The sequence below is a fragment of the Rhineura floridana genome, chromosome 5 (assembly GCF_030035675.1).
Source record: "Rhineura floridana isolate rRhiFlo1 chromosome 5, rRhiFlo1.hap2, whole genome shotgun sequence".
Classification (NCBI taxonomy): domain Eukaryota; kingdom Metazoa; phylum Chordata; class Lepidosauria; order Squamata; family Rhineuridae; genus Rhineura; species Rhineura floridana.
Genome location: NC_084484.1, coordinates 43,824,250 through 43,841,590, shown reverse-complemented (window position 1 = coordinate 43,841,590; position 17,341 = coordinate 43,824,250). Strand labels below are relative to the sequence as shown.

Here is a 17,341-nt window from a genome sequence, read left to right as displayed (position 1 = left end):
AGGAGGAAAAATAGGGACATGGAGGTAGGCCTCCTTTAAGTCGACTGAGGTGAGGAAGTCTCCCTTTCTCAGTGCCTCCTTGATTGAAAGTAAGGTGTCCATGTGAAACTTGTGGTATTTTATGTATTCGTTTAGGTTCTTTAGATCGAGTACCACCCTGAATGAACCATTTGTTTTCGCAACAGTGAAGAATATTGAGTAATTTCCCAAAAATCTCTCTCCTGTCGGGACAGGTTCTATTGCTGCGATTTGAAGAAGATGGGAAGGTGCTTGAAGGGTCCTTCTTTGTCTTGAGATGCTGAGAGGGGGGATGGAACAAATCTCGTTAGAGGGGGAGATGTGAATTCCAATGTCAAGCCATACCGGAGGGTGTGTAGCACCCATTGGTCTGATTATGTGCCCCTCCACCGTTGAGCAAAGCACTGGAGGTAGCCTCCCACCAGAGGGATGTTGGTGTCAGAATTGATGCTTATTCCTTGCGACTGGGACCCAAACTATGGTCTACTGGGGAAGTGTTGTTGGCTTTTTGTCTGGGTGCATTGTCTATTCCAGAAAGGGCAACAAGTTCGGGTATCCCTTGACCTTCCCAATGTCCTGGAGCCTTGAAAGTATTGCGACGATAGATATGATGAAAAGCTCTTTGAAAGGGTCTTCTGTCATCTCTCTTCCTAGTGGAAGGCATAGTTTTTTTTCTTTTCCTTAGATTCCAAGACACCCGCTAGGGTGTCATCATCAAATAACTTACCTCCCACATAGGGTTCTGAAGCGAGATAAGAGCGGGCTGTGATATCCGCTTCTCAGTGGCGCAACCACAGGGTCCTTTGAGTGAAGATGCCCGCCGCTAATGACCTTGCCAAAAATTGGGTGGCATCCATGGATGCATCTGCCGTGAAGGTCATTGCCCAAGAAATCTTTAACAAGGACTTGTAGGTTCTGTCTGGGTCCTGTTGTGGACTATCCAGAAGGTCCTCTAGCCATAGAAGAGAAGCTCTTGCAAAGACCAAAGAGGCTGCTGCTGCATGGATGGAAAGTGCACTAGCTTCATGGATCCTTCTGAGGCCCTGGTCCAATTTACATTCTGTCGCGTCCTTGAGATGCATCTGAGTCCTTTGGGTTCAAGGATGAATTTAGTAAATTGACTATGGGAGCGTCTTCCAGCAGGACTTTCAGCTGGTCCATGATCTGTTGCTCCAATGTATAATATTTGTTAGTGGTCAGCACCAACTTCTTAAATTGCAATGGGACATTAAACTCTGATTTGATCACTTTGGGTAGTAGTGTAGGAAGTTTCAGTACTCTTGACTTAGGTTTTGGGTCTGGACACACTGCTGAAACCCTAGACGCTTAAGGAGCTGGAGGATCTTCTCAGGAGTTTAAACTGGCTTCCATTGCCTTGCACAAGAGGGCAAGAAAATGAGCTTCTTGAAAAATCCTGTTGGTTGAAATCTCTTCAGATTCTGAGTCTCCACTCTACTCTTCTTTGTCTACGACAATTAGCTCGTTGTCTGGCCCGACAGGTGTATCCTCTGTAGGTTGAGAATGTCTACCTTGGGTGGAGGCTTAAGGATCAGGTGAAGTGTGTTGGAGGAGGCCATGGGTTTGATGATGAGTGAGCTGTGGAGGATCCTTGCGCCACTTGCATCCTAGATGTGTCGTGTGGGGGGTGCTGTATTGAAGTTGAAGGAGCAGATAAATCTCTGGCTAGATCCATTAAGAGAGAACCCCTCAGTTGTTCCTTTAATTGTTGTAGCATGTGAGCTGACAGTTGTAACTGAAGAGGCTGAACATGAGAACAACAGGGTTGGTGCACCCCCCACCTGCAATATGGGGAGAAGAGGGTGAGATTGCCCTCCCCATCCCCTGCAAGGCTTGGTGAGACACAGATGCCTCGAAAAAACCTGTGAATTCCTCAGGAGAGGATCTCACAGAGAAAATGGAATCTAAATCAGGGTGAGATTGAATGCATTCTTCTTCAGATAATGATTCTTGGTCCCTTTGAGAGTCCCTCCCCTCATCTCCTTTTGGGTTATCAGGCCCTTGCCTGTTCTGGCTGACTTGCCTATTAGTCTTAGGTGCCACACCCTCTGAAGCTGCCCTGCCCACCAAACTGTGTGCCTCAGCCACTTTCTGCCTGCTGGTAGAGTGGCGGACCATGGATGCCTCTGCCTGAACATCTATAGTAAACGAAGGCCCCAAGGCCTGCCTGGGTAATGGCAGTGGTGCTGCGCTTGGTTTGGGAGGAGGTGGGAGCACTTTGGGCCTCTTTGCTGGATGTTCTGCTTTGGGGTTTGCTTTCCCCATGAGGGCAACTGCACTGCGGGGCTTACAGGAGCTGGAAGCCATGATAGAGGCTGTGCCTCTACACTGGTGTTGTGGGGGGGGTAAGAAGTGATCTCAATGAAGGTGGAGTACCTCACAGCAGCCCTCCACAGGTGGGGAAACAAACGCTGATGGTGGAGGTAGGGAGATTGATTCTCCTGCACGTTGCACTGCAAGCGCTGTTGCAGCCAATATGGAGAGGGGGTGTTGAGGCTGCTAGGATGCTACCACTAAGGTCCCAATAGCTGAAGGCTGTGAGGCTAGCACGGGGGGCATTAACTAGCAAGTGGCCTTAGCATGTCAGTTCTGATGGAGGGGGCCAAGCCTCTGTCTTGGATGGCTTTGCGCCACAGTGAGGTTCTGGTGGAGGGGGTGGTGGTGTGCTCCTGTCCTGGATGGCTTCACACTGCAGTGAGATACTCTGGGAGCGGAGAAACAATGAAAAACTTTAAAAAAAAAACAAGAAGGAAGACAGTGAGAAACAAGGTTGGGAGTAGAAGGGGAAACAACAGAACAACTTGGGGAAGAAAAACACAAACACATTTGTTTTAATGTTTTTGGTTGCTGTAAACCGCCCAGAGAGCTTTGGCTATGGGGCGGTATACAAGTGCAATAAATAAATAAATAAATAAATAAACTATACGGGCCTGAACCACAGAGCAGAGACAGTGATCAACCAATCTTGGTGAAGGCGGAAGAGAACTGGGCCTAGGAGCTACGCAGAGCAGGAAGTCCCTGCAAAATTCAACAGTGCTCTTCTGCTTTCAACCCTAGGTGGAGCTAGCTACCCACCTGATATCATCTTTTCCATGCACAGGAGAATAAGGGGTAAGCAGTGGGGTGGCCAAGTTTGCTGATGATACTAAATTGTTCAGGGTTGTTAAAACAAAAAGGGATTGCAAAGAGCTCCAAAAAGACCTCTCCGAACTGAGTCAATGGGAGGTAAAATGGCAAATGCAATTCAATACAAACAAGTGTAAAGTGATGCATACTGAAGCAAAAAAAATCTTAATTTCACATGGGGTCTGAACTGGCGGTGACTGACCAATAAAGAGACCTTAGGGTCACAATGGATAGCTCAATGAAGACGTCAACCCAGTGTGCAGCAGCTATGTAAAAAGCAAATTCCAATGTAGGGATCATTAGGAAAGGTATTGAACATAATATCTGCTGATATCATAATGCCATTGTGTAAATCTATGCTGCGGCCACATTTGGAATACTATTTACAGTTCTGATCACCTCGCCTCAAAAAGGATACTGTAGAGTTGGAAAACGTTCAGAGAAGAGCAACCAGAATGACCAAGGGGATGGAGCAACTTCCCTATGAGGAAAGGTTGCAGCATTTGGGGCTTTTTAGTTTCGAGAAAAGGCGAGTCAGAGGCAACATGATAGAGGTGTATAAAATTATGTATGGCATGTTGTGGATCATGTTCTGGATCAAGAAAAGTTTTTCTCCCTCTCACGCAACATTAGAACACATGGACATTCAATGAAGCTGAATGCTGGAAGATTCAGGACAGACAAAAGAAAGTACTTCTTCACACAGCGCATAATTAAACTATGGAATTTGTTCCCACAAGAGGCAGTGATGGGACACTAACTTAGATGGCTTTAAAAGAGTATTAGGTTATCAATGGCTACTAGTCATGAGGGCTGTGCTCTGCTTCCATAGTTGGAGGCAGTATGCTTCTGAAAACCAGTTGTCGGTAGCTGCAGGAGGGGACAGGGCTCTTGCACTCAGGTGCTGCTTGTGGGCTTCCTATGGGCATCTGGTTGACCACTGTGAAAACAGGATGCTGGACCAGATGGGCCACTGGCCTGATCCAGCACGCTGTTCTTACATTCTTATGAATGTTCTAACCTGATCATGCACTTTTATTTATTGTTGGAGTTTTAGGCTTTACAGTATACAGCATGTGTGTAAAATTATTCCATCAGCACACGTGTGCTTTTAAAATTATTATTACATTTATATCCCACCTTTCTTCTGTCATGGATCCCAAGGCACCATACATGTGGTTCCCAGGTGGTCTCCCATCCAGGCACTGACCAGACCTGGACCTTCTTAGTTTCACAGCAGAGTGGTGGCCTTACATACTTTCAAACCATACTGTGGGACCTTTTATGTTGGAATATATGGGGTTCAACTCCAACTTGGGTTGAGGCTGCATGGGGTTAAAAAGGGTAGCTAGAGAGGAGACCTCTTGGTTGCTAGGCTATACCTGTCCTTTTATCTCCTGCTGTCTCTTCCTTCCTGCTAGACTGATATGCAGAGGATGTCGATCCCAGTTCCTTCCCTCCTTCCCAGTCTTTTTCTTTCTCTCAAGAGGGGAGCAGACATATTCCTTTTGTCTCTCCCTCTCCTCCAAGCATGAGGGCAAGCACTGGGCTCAGTGTTTGTGCCTCCAACTTAGCTAGTTAGCTATATAGGACTCTTTCCTATCAAGCATGTACTTCTAGAATAAAGTAGTTATTTCTTATTTTAAAGCTTGAAGTCTCTGTCTGACTAATTTGCAGGGAAGGTATAAACTTTAGCAAAGATTCAAACACACACACATAAGCTCGCTCAGCACTCTCCGTCCCCAGCATCGCGACTCTCCGACATTTTATGTGTTCTGTTATCTATGCTCTATGTCATTTCACACATTAATATTGCCTACCTGATAATTTTATGAAGGTGTTCCAGCATTTCAAAGTTTGAAATGTCAAACTACAATCCTTATAATCTGAATAAGATTTCAGAAATCCATGACCATCATAGCAGAGAACGCATGGCACAAAGTATTATTGCAAAATAATATTGCAACAAATTAGAACTTACTAGTTCTACCTTTTAATAGTCTCTGTGGTAAGAAATATGAAAGAACTCTAGACTAGTAATGAATACATTGGTTCTCTTTTTCTTTTTACCCTCTGCAGTAAATATTATTTTTTTACAATTAAGAACTAATAGTAAAAGATAATTTATATTCCTAAGGAGCACACACACTCACCTTGGTGCTTCTTCAATAACTTTCTGATTTCTCCTTTGAATAGAACATTCTCTTTCATTCAGCCATAATGCATTGCCATGCTTATCGGCCAATACCTAGTAGAAGGTCACTGTCAATAAATAAATGTGTTGCTTTTCTCTCTCCATCCCAATACCATCAACATCAATGGAAATATGTAGTTACATTGAAAAAATACATTAAAATGTTTTAAACAAAGTATCAGTAACAAATACTCATTATTTCAGAGTTTCTCATGCCCTGTTTGGTTGTTGCATTCCAGGAAGAAATCTCTCCCTCTACAAGCCTTGTGCTTCTCAAAAACCAGGTAGCAAATAAATTGGACCACACTGCGTTTGTCAGAATACAGTGGGTGTGTTTGCACATAATATTATACCATGGGGTTACATGCACAACATTTGGTGAACCAGAGTAAAGTGTCAGCAGTTTCTCTCTAAGGATTTTAAAGGAAAATTTGGTTTGCAATTTTTTTTAAAAAATGCACACTGAGGATGAAGGTCAAATAAGCAATACAAAACAAATCCTGTTATTTCGGCATCCTGATCTGATGTACATTTACTTTTGAAAAACTCTGACCATATTAAACAAAACTTACTTAAAAGAAAGTGTGCTTACACTGCAAGCTTGTTCCACGTGGGGGATCCTGTGACTACAAACTGGAAGGAGTTATGCAAGATTCACATCTCTAGTAGCGCTGTAGTTACAAAAAACACTTTTCCCCCTCAAAAAAGGTGCCTTGGCTCAAAATATCCCACTGCACACGAAGAACAAAATTCCACTTGTGCGGGAATTTTATCTCTTTCACAGACATACACACACACAAAATACACTCTGCAGGGTGCCTCAACTCTTTGAACCCAGTTATGAGGGGAGAGGGGCTGCATATGTGAGGAGAATTAGAAACACAAATATATATATATCCCACTCACACTCCAAGCCAATGATTTCTCCAGTATAAATTTGCACACATCCTTAACTCCAAATAAGACTAAGGAATCTTCACAGCCAATCATTAAAAATAAATACTTTTAGTTCAAATATTCCAAGTCAGCACTACAACTCCATGTCAACCAAATGTAAATTCTGTTTCTCTTTCCCAGGACAGATTTTGGTTTTTTTCCTTAGATTTTACAGTATACTACTTTATAACTGGACAAAAACTTTTGACATTATTGCTTTGCTTTGACGTTACTGCTAAAATGTCTATGGCAAGGATCCAGAGAACTACTTTATGCATGCCCAATGGCTTAGGCAAACATAGCGGTCTTTTTTAATGTTTATTCTTTGAGCACCTAACTTTATACCATATCAAACTGTTCTTAAAAGTTGTCCGTGGACCCACCCACACTCTGATTTCAAAAGTAGTTTGCTGTGATAGGGGGGGGCTGCTTTTTGAGAAATACAAGTCCAAAGTCCTCTTTGTTGCACAGAACTAGGAGACAGGACAAAAAGCACACTTTTGTGGAAGTATTTTAAAATAGAAAGAGAGCTGTATCTAAAGAAGAGTTTTACATTTCAAATGCATTGGGCTTATTACAATAAACTGTTCCTAAGCAGAGACGGAGATCCCTTCCTCCTGGGTCTTTCCCCATTTCCCCACCCCAAGGATCCAAAGAGAAACTCCAGTGAAGAGCAACCATAGTATACAAAAAAATGCTTTAAAATTTCCATTTCAGCAGTGGGGTTCTTGTTGCATGGGCAGCTGCTCTTCGTGGAAAGCTCCGGTAACTATGCAGAAATAGTTGTCCAGATCTTTGGGTCCTAGGCACTGCAGCTAAACATGGCAACGTCCTGATCCTAAGAAAGCTTGAGTTTTGATAGTACTACTTGCCAGCACAGTGGTTAATCTACTTCTTATCATCTATTTTAAGCTGCCTATATATATACTAAAGTGGTTTTGTTCTCTGAAGTTATTGAATTGCTGTCAAAATATATTCCAAGCATCAAAACATTCATATGACAGAAATGATAAGGATTCTGTATTTTAGACTGGAAGAAGTAGGACTTTTAGGAGATTGGTATATATTATAGATTTCTTGTCATACAAGATCAACTCATCAGTATCCACATATATAATAATAATAATAATAATAATAATAATAATAATAATAATAATAATAATAATAATAATAATAAATTTAATTTCTTCGTCGCCTATCTGGCCGATGGCCACTCTAGGCGACTTACAAATTTGTTAGAATACAATTGATAAAATATAATAATACAATATAAAAACAATACATCTGCAGCAACAATATTAAAACTGGGCAGGAGGCATTACAGTTATAACAATTAACCCTCCCCGGATACCCCGAAGGCCTGCTGAAAGAGCCAGGTCTTTAAGGCTTTCCGAAACACATTTAGGGAAGAGGCGTGCCAGAGATCTTGTGGGAGGGAGTTCCAAAGAGTGGGGGCCGCCACTGAGAATGCCCTCTCTCTAGTACCCGCCAATCTGGCTGTTTTTGTTGGCGGGATTGAGAGAAGGCCCTGTGTGGCCGATCTTGTCGGGCGGCATAATTGGCGGCATAAACGCCACCACATATATGTTTTACATATCAAGACTTGTAGAGACAAAACCAAATTAAAGGTCCTTCAGCTAAAACTTTGTTTCTTATTATACAAAATCATGTCTACTGAATTAGTAAGAGAAAAATACAAGAGGAGACACAAAATTCAAGACACCTTTTGAAATCACCAGAATTCAGATGTTAAATATGGAGAGGAAGATACAAACCTGAATTTCTATGTGACGAGGATTATCAATAAACTTTTCTATTAGCAATCGGTCATCACCAAAACTTGAAGCAGCTTCTTGAGATGAAAATCTAAAGCCTTCCCTTTAAGGCAAACAAATGGAACAGTTAGAAATACTGGGCTCCTGCTGGGAGGAAGGGTGGGATATAAATTAAATAAATAAATAAATACAGAAATCAATATATTCATTTTATTTTAAGTCAAATACTTGGTCTGCCTAAGGAGCTCTACATGTTCAGTAGGGTTTCCAAGGCCCCTACTTCTGAAAGAAGCCTTCTGTATTGCCCAACAAGTATCCACCCAAAAATAATCAGGGAAAAGGCAGCACTGAGTCTCTAACACAATATAAGGAGGTGCAGTTGGAACATTTACCATAAGTAAATGGAAATAATAACCAGCGCTATCTTTTGTCTCTCTCCCTTCATTCTACCAAGTACAAAATCAGATCTCTTGAATAATCACAGCTTGCTTTGTTTTACCTAAGTAATTTTCTTGCCCTCATAGTTGTGAAGTAAGATTTGACATATTGTACCAAAGTTACTCAGATCTTCCAATGGTCAATGCATATTTCATTTAAAGATTTGTAACCTGCCAAATATGGCTCCATTGAACAATCATGGCAACTAATAACACAGCATAATACAAAACAAGTCAAAAGAATAAGTCAAAAGAAACAAAGCTTTCAAGGGCAACCCCACATATAGCACATTAGAATGGCCCAGATAGGTATCATAGCAGCTAGGTCACCATATCCTAGGAGCAATAGCAGCTTGCAAATTAAACTTATTTGGCCAAAGGTACTCTGGCCATTGCTGCTACACCTTAGTCAGAAGTAGGGCTGAATCTAGAAACAACTATCTTTGAAAGGGAATTTAACTCTCTGAGCTTTAACCTTCATTGCTGACCACATAGCATTGGTTAAGTTCATCATCTCTGCTGATTCCACTGAAAAGGAGAATTAGAGCCAAGTGTCACCAGCATACTACTGATATATCACCCATCTCTCCCAGAGATTTCATGTTGATACCAAAAAGCGTAAGAAATCTTGCAACCTTTCATGGGATAAACCCCATGGGTCACAGCAGAAGGCCACCAGTACTACTTCCTGAGAATAGGTTAGAGCATAATCACCAACTTAGGCAGGCAACAGAGGTTGCTAGTGGTATAAAAAAATGTGACTGATGCTCATTTATCTTGAAAAGGCAAAATAAACTGTTACTAAGAATTAGTTATAACACAGATGTCTTTTACCTATAAAAAAAAATTCACATAGGTCCAATTCAGGTAACACTCCCCCTGTTCTTCTCCCTGTATGCTATGAGGGAAAGAGATCATGATTTCTCACCCATCAGACATAGTTACCTAGCCTCTTCCAGACAGCCACCTATGGGTGCAATGTTTGAATGTATGCACATAAAATCCTTTTTAAGTTGGTACACTATGATCAATATCCCACATACAAATCCAGTGACTAACAGCATAATTTGGTCTTAAGAGTGCACCACACTATTCAAATATTACACCCACGTGTGGATATCTAGAGTTCTCAGATGTTCAACAACCATATCTGGTAGGCATAGAAGTAGTCCTGTTAGAGAGGACCAAGGGTCCATCTAGTACAGCATCCTGTTCTAACCATGGCCAGCCACATTGCTGCCAGGAAGAAAACAAGAAGGGCATAAAGGCATCTCTCCCTCTGCCCCTGAAGGTGTGTTTAGAGGTATCCATGGAAGACTCATTTAGCTATTATGCCAATAGCTGTTGAGAGATCTATTCTTCATGAGTTTCTATAATTCACTTCTCAAGCAATTTAACCTAGTGGCTATCACAACATCTTGGGGAAAGAAATTCCACAAAATTAACTATGTATTGTATAAAGATGCACTTTCATTTGTCCTGACTCTACTGCACATTCATTTAATTACTGGACATGGAGATGATGATCTGAAGGTAGGGAGCCTTACATCAGTCCCTCTGTCATGGACAGATCATCGCTTGTTGAGGTTTAGACTTACAGCGGCTCTTTCCCTCTGCAAGGGTGGGGGATCTGTTAAGATGGTCCGCCCCCAGAGACTAATGACTTCTGATGATTTTCAAAGGGCTCTGGGGAGCTTTCCAGCTGATAGGGCTGGCACTCCTGTCGAAACCCTGGTCAAACTGTGGAATGCAGAAATGACCCGGGCAGTTGACATGATCACTCCTGCACGCCCTCTCCTGTGTAGAGCTCATACAGCCCCATGGTATACTCTGGAGCTGAGAGTGATGAAACAGGATAGGAGACGGCTGGAGTGCAAATGAAGGCGAACTCCTGATGGATGCAATCATGCACTGGTAAGTGCCTACACTAAGTTGTACTTAGGGGCGGTGAGGGCAGCAAAAAAGCAATATTTTGCTGCCACTATTAAATCATCCATCTGCCATCCAGCAGAGCTTTTTAAAATTGTCCGAGGGCTATTGCTTTCTGGCCCTAGGGACACGGTGGAATCATCTGAGGCCCGCTGTAATGAATTTGCTAGGCACTTCCAGGATAAAATCTTTTGCATCCGCCAGGACTTGGACTCCAATGTTGTAGCAGTTGAATCGAATGAGGTGTCCAGAGCACAGTCTTGCCTTGATTTTTTGGATGAGTTTCAGTTGGTACAGCTTGAGGACGTTGACAAGGTGCTTGGAATGCTGCGTGCAACCCCCTCTAGACTGGATCCTTGCCCCTCTTGGCTAATAAAAGCTAGCAGGGCTGGAACTGCCGGCTGGGCCAGGGAAATGATTAATGCCTCATTGTGAGAGGGAGTGGTCCCTAGCTGCCTGAAAGAGGCGGTAGTAAGAACTCTTCTGAAGAAATCGTCCCTGGACCCAGAAAACCTTAATAATTACAGGCCAGTAGCAAATGTCCCATTTCTGGGCAAGGTCCTAGAACGAGTGGTTGCCGGCCAGCTCCAGACACTCTTGGATGAAACCGATTATCTGGATCCATTCAGTCGGGTTTTAGGCCCGGTTTTGGCACGGAGACAGCCTTGGTTGCCCTGTATGATGACCTTTGTCGGGAAAAAGACAGGGGGAGTGTGACTCTGTTGATTCTCCTTGATCTCTCAGCGGCTTTTGATACCATCGACCATGGTATCCTTCTGGGGAGACTCGCTGATCTGGGAGTTGGCGGTACTGCTTGGCAGTGGTTCCACTCCTACTTGGCGGGTCGTCTCCAGAGGGTAGCACTTGGGGAGCATTGCTCGGCATCCTGGGTCCTCCAGTATGGAGTTCGGCAGGGGTCAGTTCTGTCCCCCATGCTTTTTAACATCTACATGAAGCCCCTGGGTGCGGTCATCAGGAGTTTTGGAGTGCGTTGCCATCAGTATGCTGATGACACAGAGCTCTACTTCTCCTTTACATCTTTTTCAGGTGAGGCTGTCAATGTGCTGAACCGTTGCCTAGCTGCGACAATGGACTGGATGAGAGCTAATAAACTGAGGCTCAATCCAGACAAGACTGAGATGCTGTTAGTGGGTGGTTCTCCCGACCGGATGGTGGATGTTCAACCTGTTCTGGATAGGGTTACACTCCCCCTGAAGGAGCAGGTTCGTAGTTTGGGAGTTCTTTTAGAACCATCCCTGTCACTTGAGGCTCAGGTAGCCTCAGTGGCACGGACTGTCTTTTACCAACTTCGTTTGGTGGCCCAACTACGCCCCTATCTGGATAGGGAGAACCTCGCTTCAGTTGTCCATGCTCTGGTAACCTCTAAATTAGAATACTGCAATGCGCTCTATGTGGGGCTGCCTTTGAAGACGGTTCGGAAACTGCAGCTCGTGCAAAATGCAGTGGCCAGACTGATAACGGGGACCAGGCGGTCCGAACATATAACACCGATTCTGGCCCGCTTGCATTGGCTGCCTATATGTTTCCGGGCCCGGTTCAAGGTGCTGGTTTTAACCTATAAAGCCTTACACGGCGCGGGACCACAATATCTGGTGGAACGCATCTCCCGATACGAACCTACCCGTACGCTACGCTCAACATCGAAGACCCTCCTCCGGGTGCCTACTCAAAGGGAAGCTCAGAGGGTGGCAACAAGAACAAGGGCCTTCTCAGTGGTGGCCCCCGAATTGTGGAATAGTCTTCCTGATGAGGTACGCCTGGCGCCAACATTACTATCTTTTCGGCGCCAGGTTAAAACCTTCCTCTTCTCCCAGGCATTTTAATAAGTGTTTTAATATGTGCTTGATATGTGTTATAAACGTTTTAAATTTAAAAATTTTAAGGAAGCCCATTTTTAATGCTGTTTGAATTGTTTTAAATATGTGTTTTATTGTATTTTGATATTGTCTGTTGTGAACGGCCCAGGGAGCTTCGGCTATGGGGCGGTATATAAATTTAATAAAAAAATAAAAATAAAAATTAGGCATCTCTCAGTGTTATAGGATGGCAGTAGAAGTTCTATCCATCCACTTTTTTCTCCACACCATGAATAATTTCATAACCTTTCCTCATAGGGAAGGGGCTCCAGCCCCTTGATCATACTGGTCTCCCTCTTCTGCACCTTTGTCAGCTCTGTGACATTATTTTTGAGAGACAACAACTAGAACTGTACACAGGATTCCAAATGTGCCTGCAACATAATTTGCAAAAGGACAATTTTATTTCAATCCTCTTTCTAATATAACCTAGCATAGAATTTGCCTTCTTCACTGCCATTGCACCAAGCTGATGTTTTTATTTATTTAGTTAGTTAGTTAGTTAATTCATTCATTCATTTATTCATTCATTCATTGCTTTATATCCCACCATTCCTCCCAGCAGGAGCCCATTTTACAGATTATGCACAATCCCAAGTCTCTTTCCTAGTTAGGGTCTGAACTCGCTATGACTATCTAAGTTTGCGAAAGTAGAAATTGTTTTATTTTTTATTTTATTTTGCTCTAATATGTGCCACTTTATACTAATGTACATTACAGTAAACTTAACTTGCCACTCTGTTGATCATTCACGCAGTTTGGAAAAATCTTTTGGAGTTCTTCACAATCCATTTGGGTTTTCACACCCTGAATAATTTAGTGCCATCTGGAAAGCTGGCCACTGTACTGCTCACTGTTTATTCCATATCATTTAATCAAAAAATTAAATAGCACTATCCCAATACAGATTTGTTGGGGTCCCACTGCTTATTTCTCTACACTGTAAGTATACTCCTCCCATCAGCTTCCTGCCCTTTAACCAGTTACTGATTCCTACTAGATTTATTTATTTATTTATTGTATTTATATGCCGCCCCATAGCCGAAACTCTCTGGGCAGTTTACAATAACTAAAAACAAATATACAAATTTAAAAACACATCTTTTTAAAACAATTTAAAACACAATTTAAAACACATGCTAAAATGCCTGGGAGAAGAGGAAAGTCTTGACCTGGTGACAAAAATAAAACAGTATGGGCGACAGGCACACCTCGTGATGCATCCTTTTGTTTCAGGAGTTTGAAGTCTATTCAGGAGGCCTGAATGAGAGACTGTGGACATGTTTGCACATAACACTAAACCATGGTTTAGCGCTGTATGAAAGTTGAAAACAAGACTGAGCAAAATCTCAAGCTTGCATGGTTCACTCTCCTCCTCCTGCACAGCCAGAAAGCCTTTCTGCCATTTAGTTTCGCTCTCCCCTAATGGTGGATTGTTAGCAGAGATCATAGTTTAAAATGAAGTCTATTTAGTAAAACTAGTCAATTTCATATGTTCTAAAACCAACCAGTGTTTGTTTTAAATCACAGTTTCTGGTTTGTACATAACAACAATCCAGCATTAGGGGAGAGTGAAACTAAGCTCTAGCAAATTTATTCTCCTAGCTGTATAAAAGGATGGCAGGGGGTGCGAGTTCAAAGTGTCACTTGGGCTCATTCCAGTACGAGTACATAGCACTAAACTATAGTTTAGTGTTGCAAGCAAACACATCCTGTGTCAAAAGCTTTTTTGGAAGCCTATTAGTTGATGCAAGGCTGATTTTTAAAAATCTATACCAAAAGCAAGATTTCAGACTTCTTTGTTACAAATCATCTGCGTGTTAGAAGCAGTTCTTGTCTTTATTCTCAGTTTAAGAACATATGAGGCAACAACCCATGTGCCCATTACTAGAGTAAACTGCTAATACTATTTATCCTACCTACTTACAAACATTTGGCACCATTAGATCCGGTGCTAGTTAAACTGTGAGAATGAGAGAATTCTTTGGCTTCTTCTGTAAGCATTTTTTTAGATAATATGTATAACTAAAGTTAATTGATGCATGAGCTAATTAAAATTGATTACAGTCCTTTGTTTATGGTCTTGTTAAAATCAATATGCCTAATTATATAATCCATATATCTTTGAGGCCTAGAAATATGTGCTTAACCAAAGCTAAGTATTAAAACTTATTCTCAGCTCATTTATTTATTTATTTATTTATTTATTTCTTATATCCCACCTTTCTTTTCATGATAGAAACCCAAGGCAGCTTACATATGGTTCCCAGGCAGTCTCCCATCCAGGCACTGACCAGACCTGACCCTGCTTAGCTTCAGCAGGGTGCTGGCCTCATGTACCTTCAGACCATAGCCTGGGATTTTGTCTCCATTGCCTCTATAAAAAGTTGCCCTATATTTGTCAAGAGAAAGGGGGAAATATAGCTTACAACAGCCCCACAGTATCATCGTCCCATCATTCTAAGTCCTCAGATAGTCTGAAACTGGCCCCTCTGCCCCTTAGAGATATCCCATCTGTGCTTCTGGGAGGGAAAGGGAGGGCACAAAATATGAGAACAACCAGATAACTCAATCTGTCTTCCTGAACACAGGATGCTGCTGTAGCTAAGGCAGAAGAAGCTTCTGCAGCTATGGCTGCTCAATGGGATCAAGCTGTTGAACATTTCTACTAAGCTTCAACTGGTGGGACATGACCCAAAACTGGGTCATGTCTTGACCTATAATGGTTGTAGCAACTGCAACACCACCCTTTTTCATGTTATTCTAAGGGAAGATAAAAAAGAGAGGCAACAGAAGAAAAGGAGGAAAGCAGAGAGGAAGAGAAATGGAGATAGGCATATGTAGTAGAAAAATGAATAAAAAGTAGATCCCGTTGCTAAAATGTGTTATTAAAATTTGAAAGGCATTATGCTATTGGGAAACAAAAACAATGGATGATTGAGATATGATCTACAAGTATTATTGTCTATTTTGCAATAGCATTATAATAAACAGTGAAAATGCTAGCGTGAGAAAGTAGCTTGCCTTATGTCTACCCTAAAACCTTGACATGGTTTTTCCTAAAATGTTTACATGAATGTGATCGCCCATCTGAAAAATATTGATGGAAACAGATTTCTGTTACATATATGTAAATATTAAAGAAAGACATGTAGAAGTTACACTGATTTTCAAAGAAAGTTAATAGACATTTTATCTAAAGCCAGCACCAAAATGATGTTAATTAAAAATCATGATGAAGTCATATCCTTCTCTTAAGAATCCCAGCACAAAAGTTTCAGAACTCAGACAAGGGGACATTTAGGACAAGGACTGTATGTGTGCACGCTCCTCTACACAATACATGAGATGACAACTGTAGCCCTCTTCAACCATAAACTGTATCAAGGAGCAGTATCAATCCAAAGCTGCTGATAACCAGCCTAGTCACAACCTGAAATTTCCATTTTGAGACTTTCTGCTTGCTACTGCCAGTGATATCTTTCAACCCGTTTGGGCACAGCTGGGGTCTCTGCCACCATGCAGTACACATATCCCACAGATTTCTTGAATTTTATTTCATATTATTTAAAGCTGAATATGGCTTACGACATAATAAAAATAACAAACCAAGCTGGTAACGAGCAGAACACACACTTGCTTTTGCAAAACTATAAATTTTAAAATGAAGAAATCCCACTAAAGTATTTAGGAGCCAATTTTATAAATTGCTCCCTTTTTCTCTTCAGTATGTCAAACTGCTTTGTCTGACTATGTTGCATGGTCTGTGTGTAAGGAAATGATGCAAATACAAAACCAATAAAACATCAGTGAGATGACCATCTGGCACAAAACAGAAATAAACATTGAACAGAATTCCTGGGGCTTTCTACAAACAAGACAAACATCAGTAGCTGTTGATCCTGATCATATCTGATCCCCTAGGTCAACGAAATTTAGCATGTGTAATTAGAATTTGTTGCCCATGATTTATCTTGAATCTTCCTGGTACATGGCACTTTATTTCTGGCCATTTTAAAGCCACTTAATAACCTTGGTCATGTAAACAGATTGCGCTACATTCCTATAAAAAAAATTAGGTGGCCTTTAAACTATGAGGCATGGTCCAGTTCCCTACCAGAGCCTCCTCAACTCCTTCCTCCATATCAGTCCTTCTATCTGTCAGAAGCCACACCTTGCAGAGAGCTGTACTTGCAGAAGGGCTGCATGTACACAATGGAAGACATAGGCCAAGGACTGATCAGATTTTCTCTCAAGATTGTGTTGCTTATTATTCATTCAAGATGAGCTACCCATAAACAAAGTAATATTCTGTGCATCACAGTGGTATCATAAACCCCTTACTTGTGTTGGTGCATACATATTCAAGTCACTAAGGCTGGAATTCAAAGAATTACTTTGCTCAGTAAAAAAAAGAAAAAAAAGCTTTGTTCCTTTTAATGGCAGTCTCCCACAAGCCATTTATGAAACTGCCTTCAGTTCCAAAAGAAGTTTATCATATGGCATGGGAGCTGCTGTTCAAGAAACAAGTCCAAACCTTACTTGGGCACACAGAACTGATGAAGTAATTATTTTAATCTAGGCTATTACATAAAACACCTAATTCCAAAAACTAAAAGTGGGAGATTTATTGAGACTGTGAAGCTTTTTTTCCCCCCTTTTGCCAAAGATCAGCAGCCCACCTGGGTCTTAGGCTGCATTTTAATTTTGTCCAAGTTTAAAAAGCAGTTTGTGATACACTGCATTGGAGGTGCTATGTTCAGAAAAGGCTAAAGCACACATGACCACAAGCTCCATAGGAGAGTATATGCTACCCATGACTTATACATAAAAGAGTTTATGGAATCCAGATAATTAGAGAAATCTATATGTAAAACTATTTAAAATCTTTTTAAAAAATCAGGAGCAAAGTGTGTTTATCCTACCAAATGTATTTCCTCAACCAAATTTGGGTGCTGTATAAAGTGAAGCATTGTTAAAATAAGCCAAGGTTTGTAAACCACCAACAAACCATGGCTTCAAATCATGACT

The 17,341-nt window shown here is 41.7% G+C and overlaps 1 protein-coding gene across 3 annotated transcripts in view; it reads right to left on the bottom strand.

Moving 5' to 3' along the window:
* Positions 1-17,341, bottom strand: part of PCCA (propionyl-CoA carboxylase subunit alpha) — a 437,395-nt gene that overhangs the window by 284,401 nt on the left and 135,653 nt on the right. For all 3 annotated transcript variants that reach the window (XM_061626591.1, XM_061626592.1, XM_061626590.1), the window contains exons 10-11: positions 8,068-8,170; positions 5,316-5,410 (exon numbers count right to left, since the gene is read on the bottom strand). In XM_061626591.1, the coding sequence (XP_061482575.1) occupies positions 5,316-5,410; positions 8,068-8,170 (198 nt within the window). The remainder of the gene's footprint in view (positions 1-5,315; positions 5,411-8,067; positions 8,171-17,341) is intronic.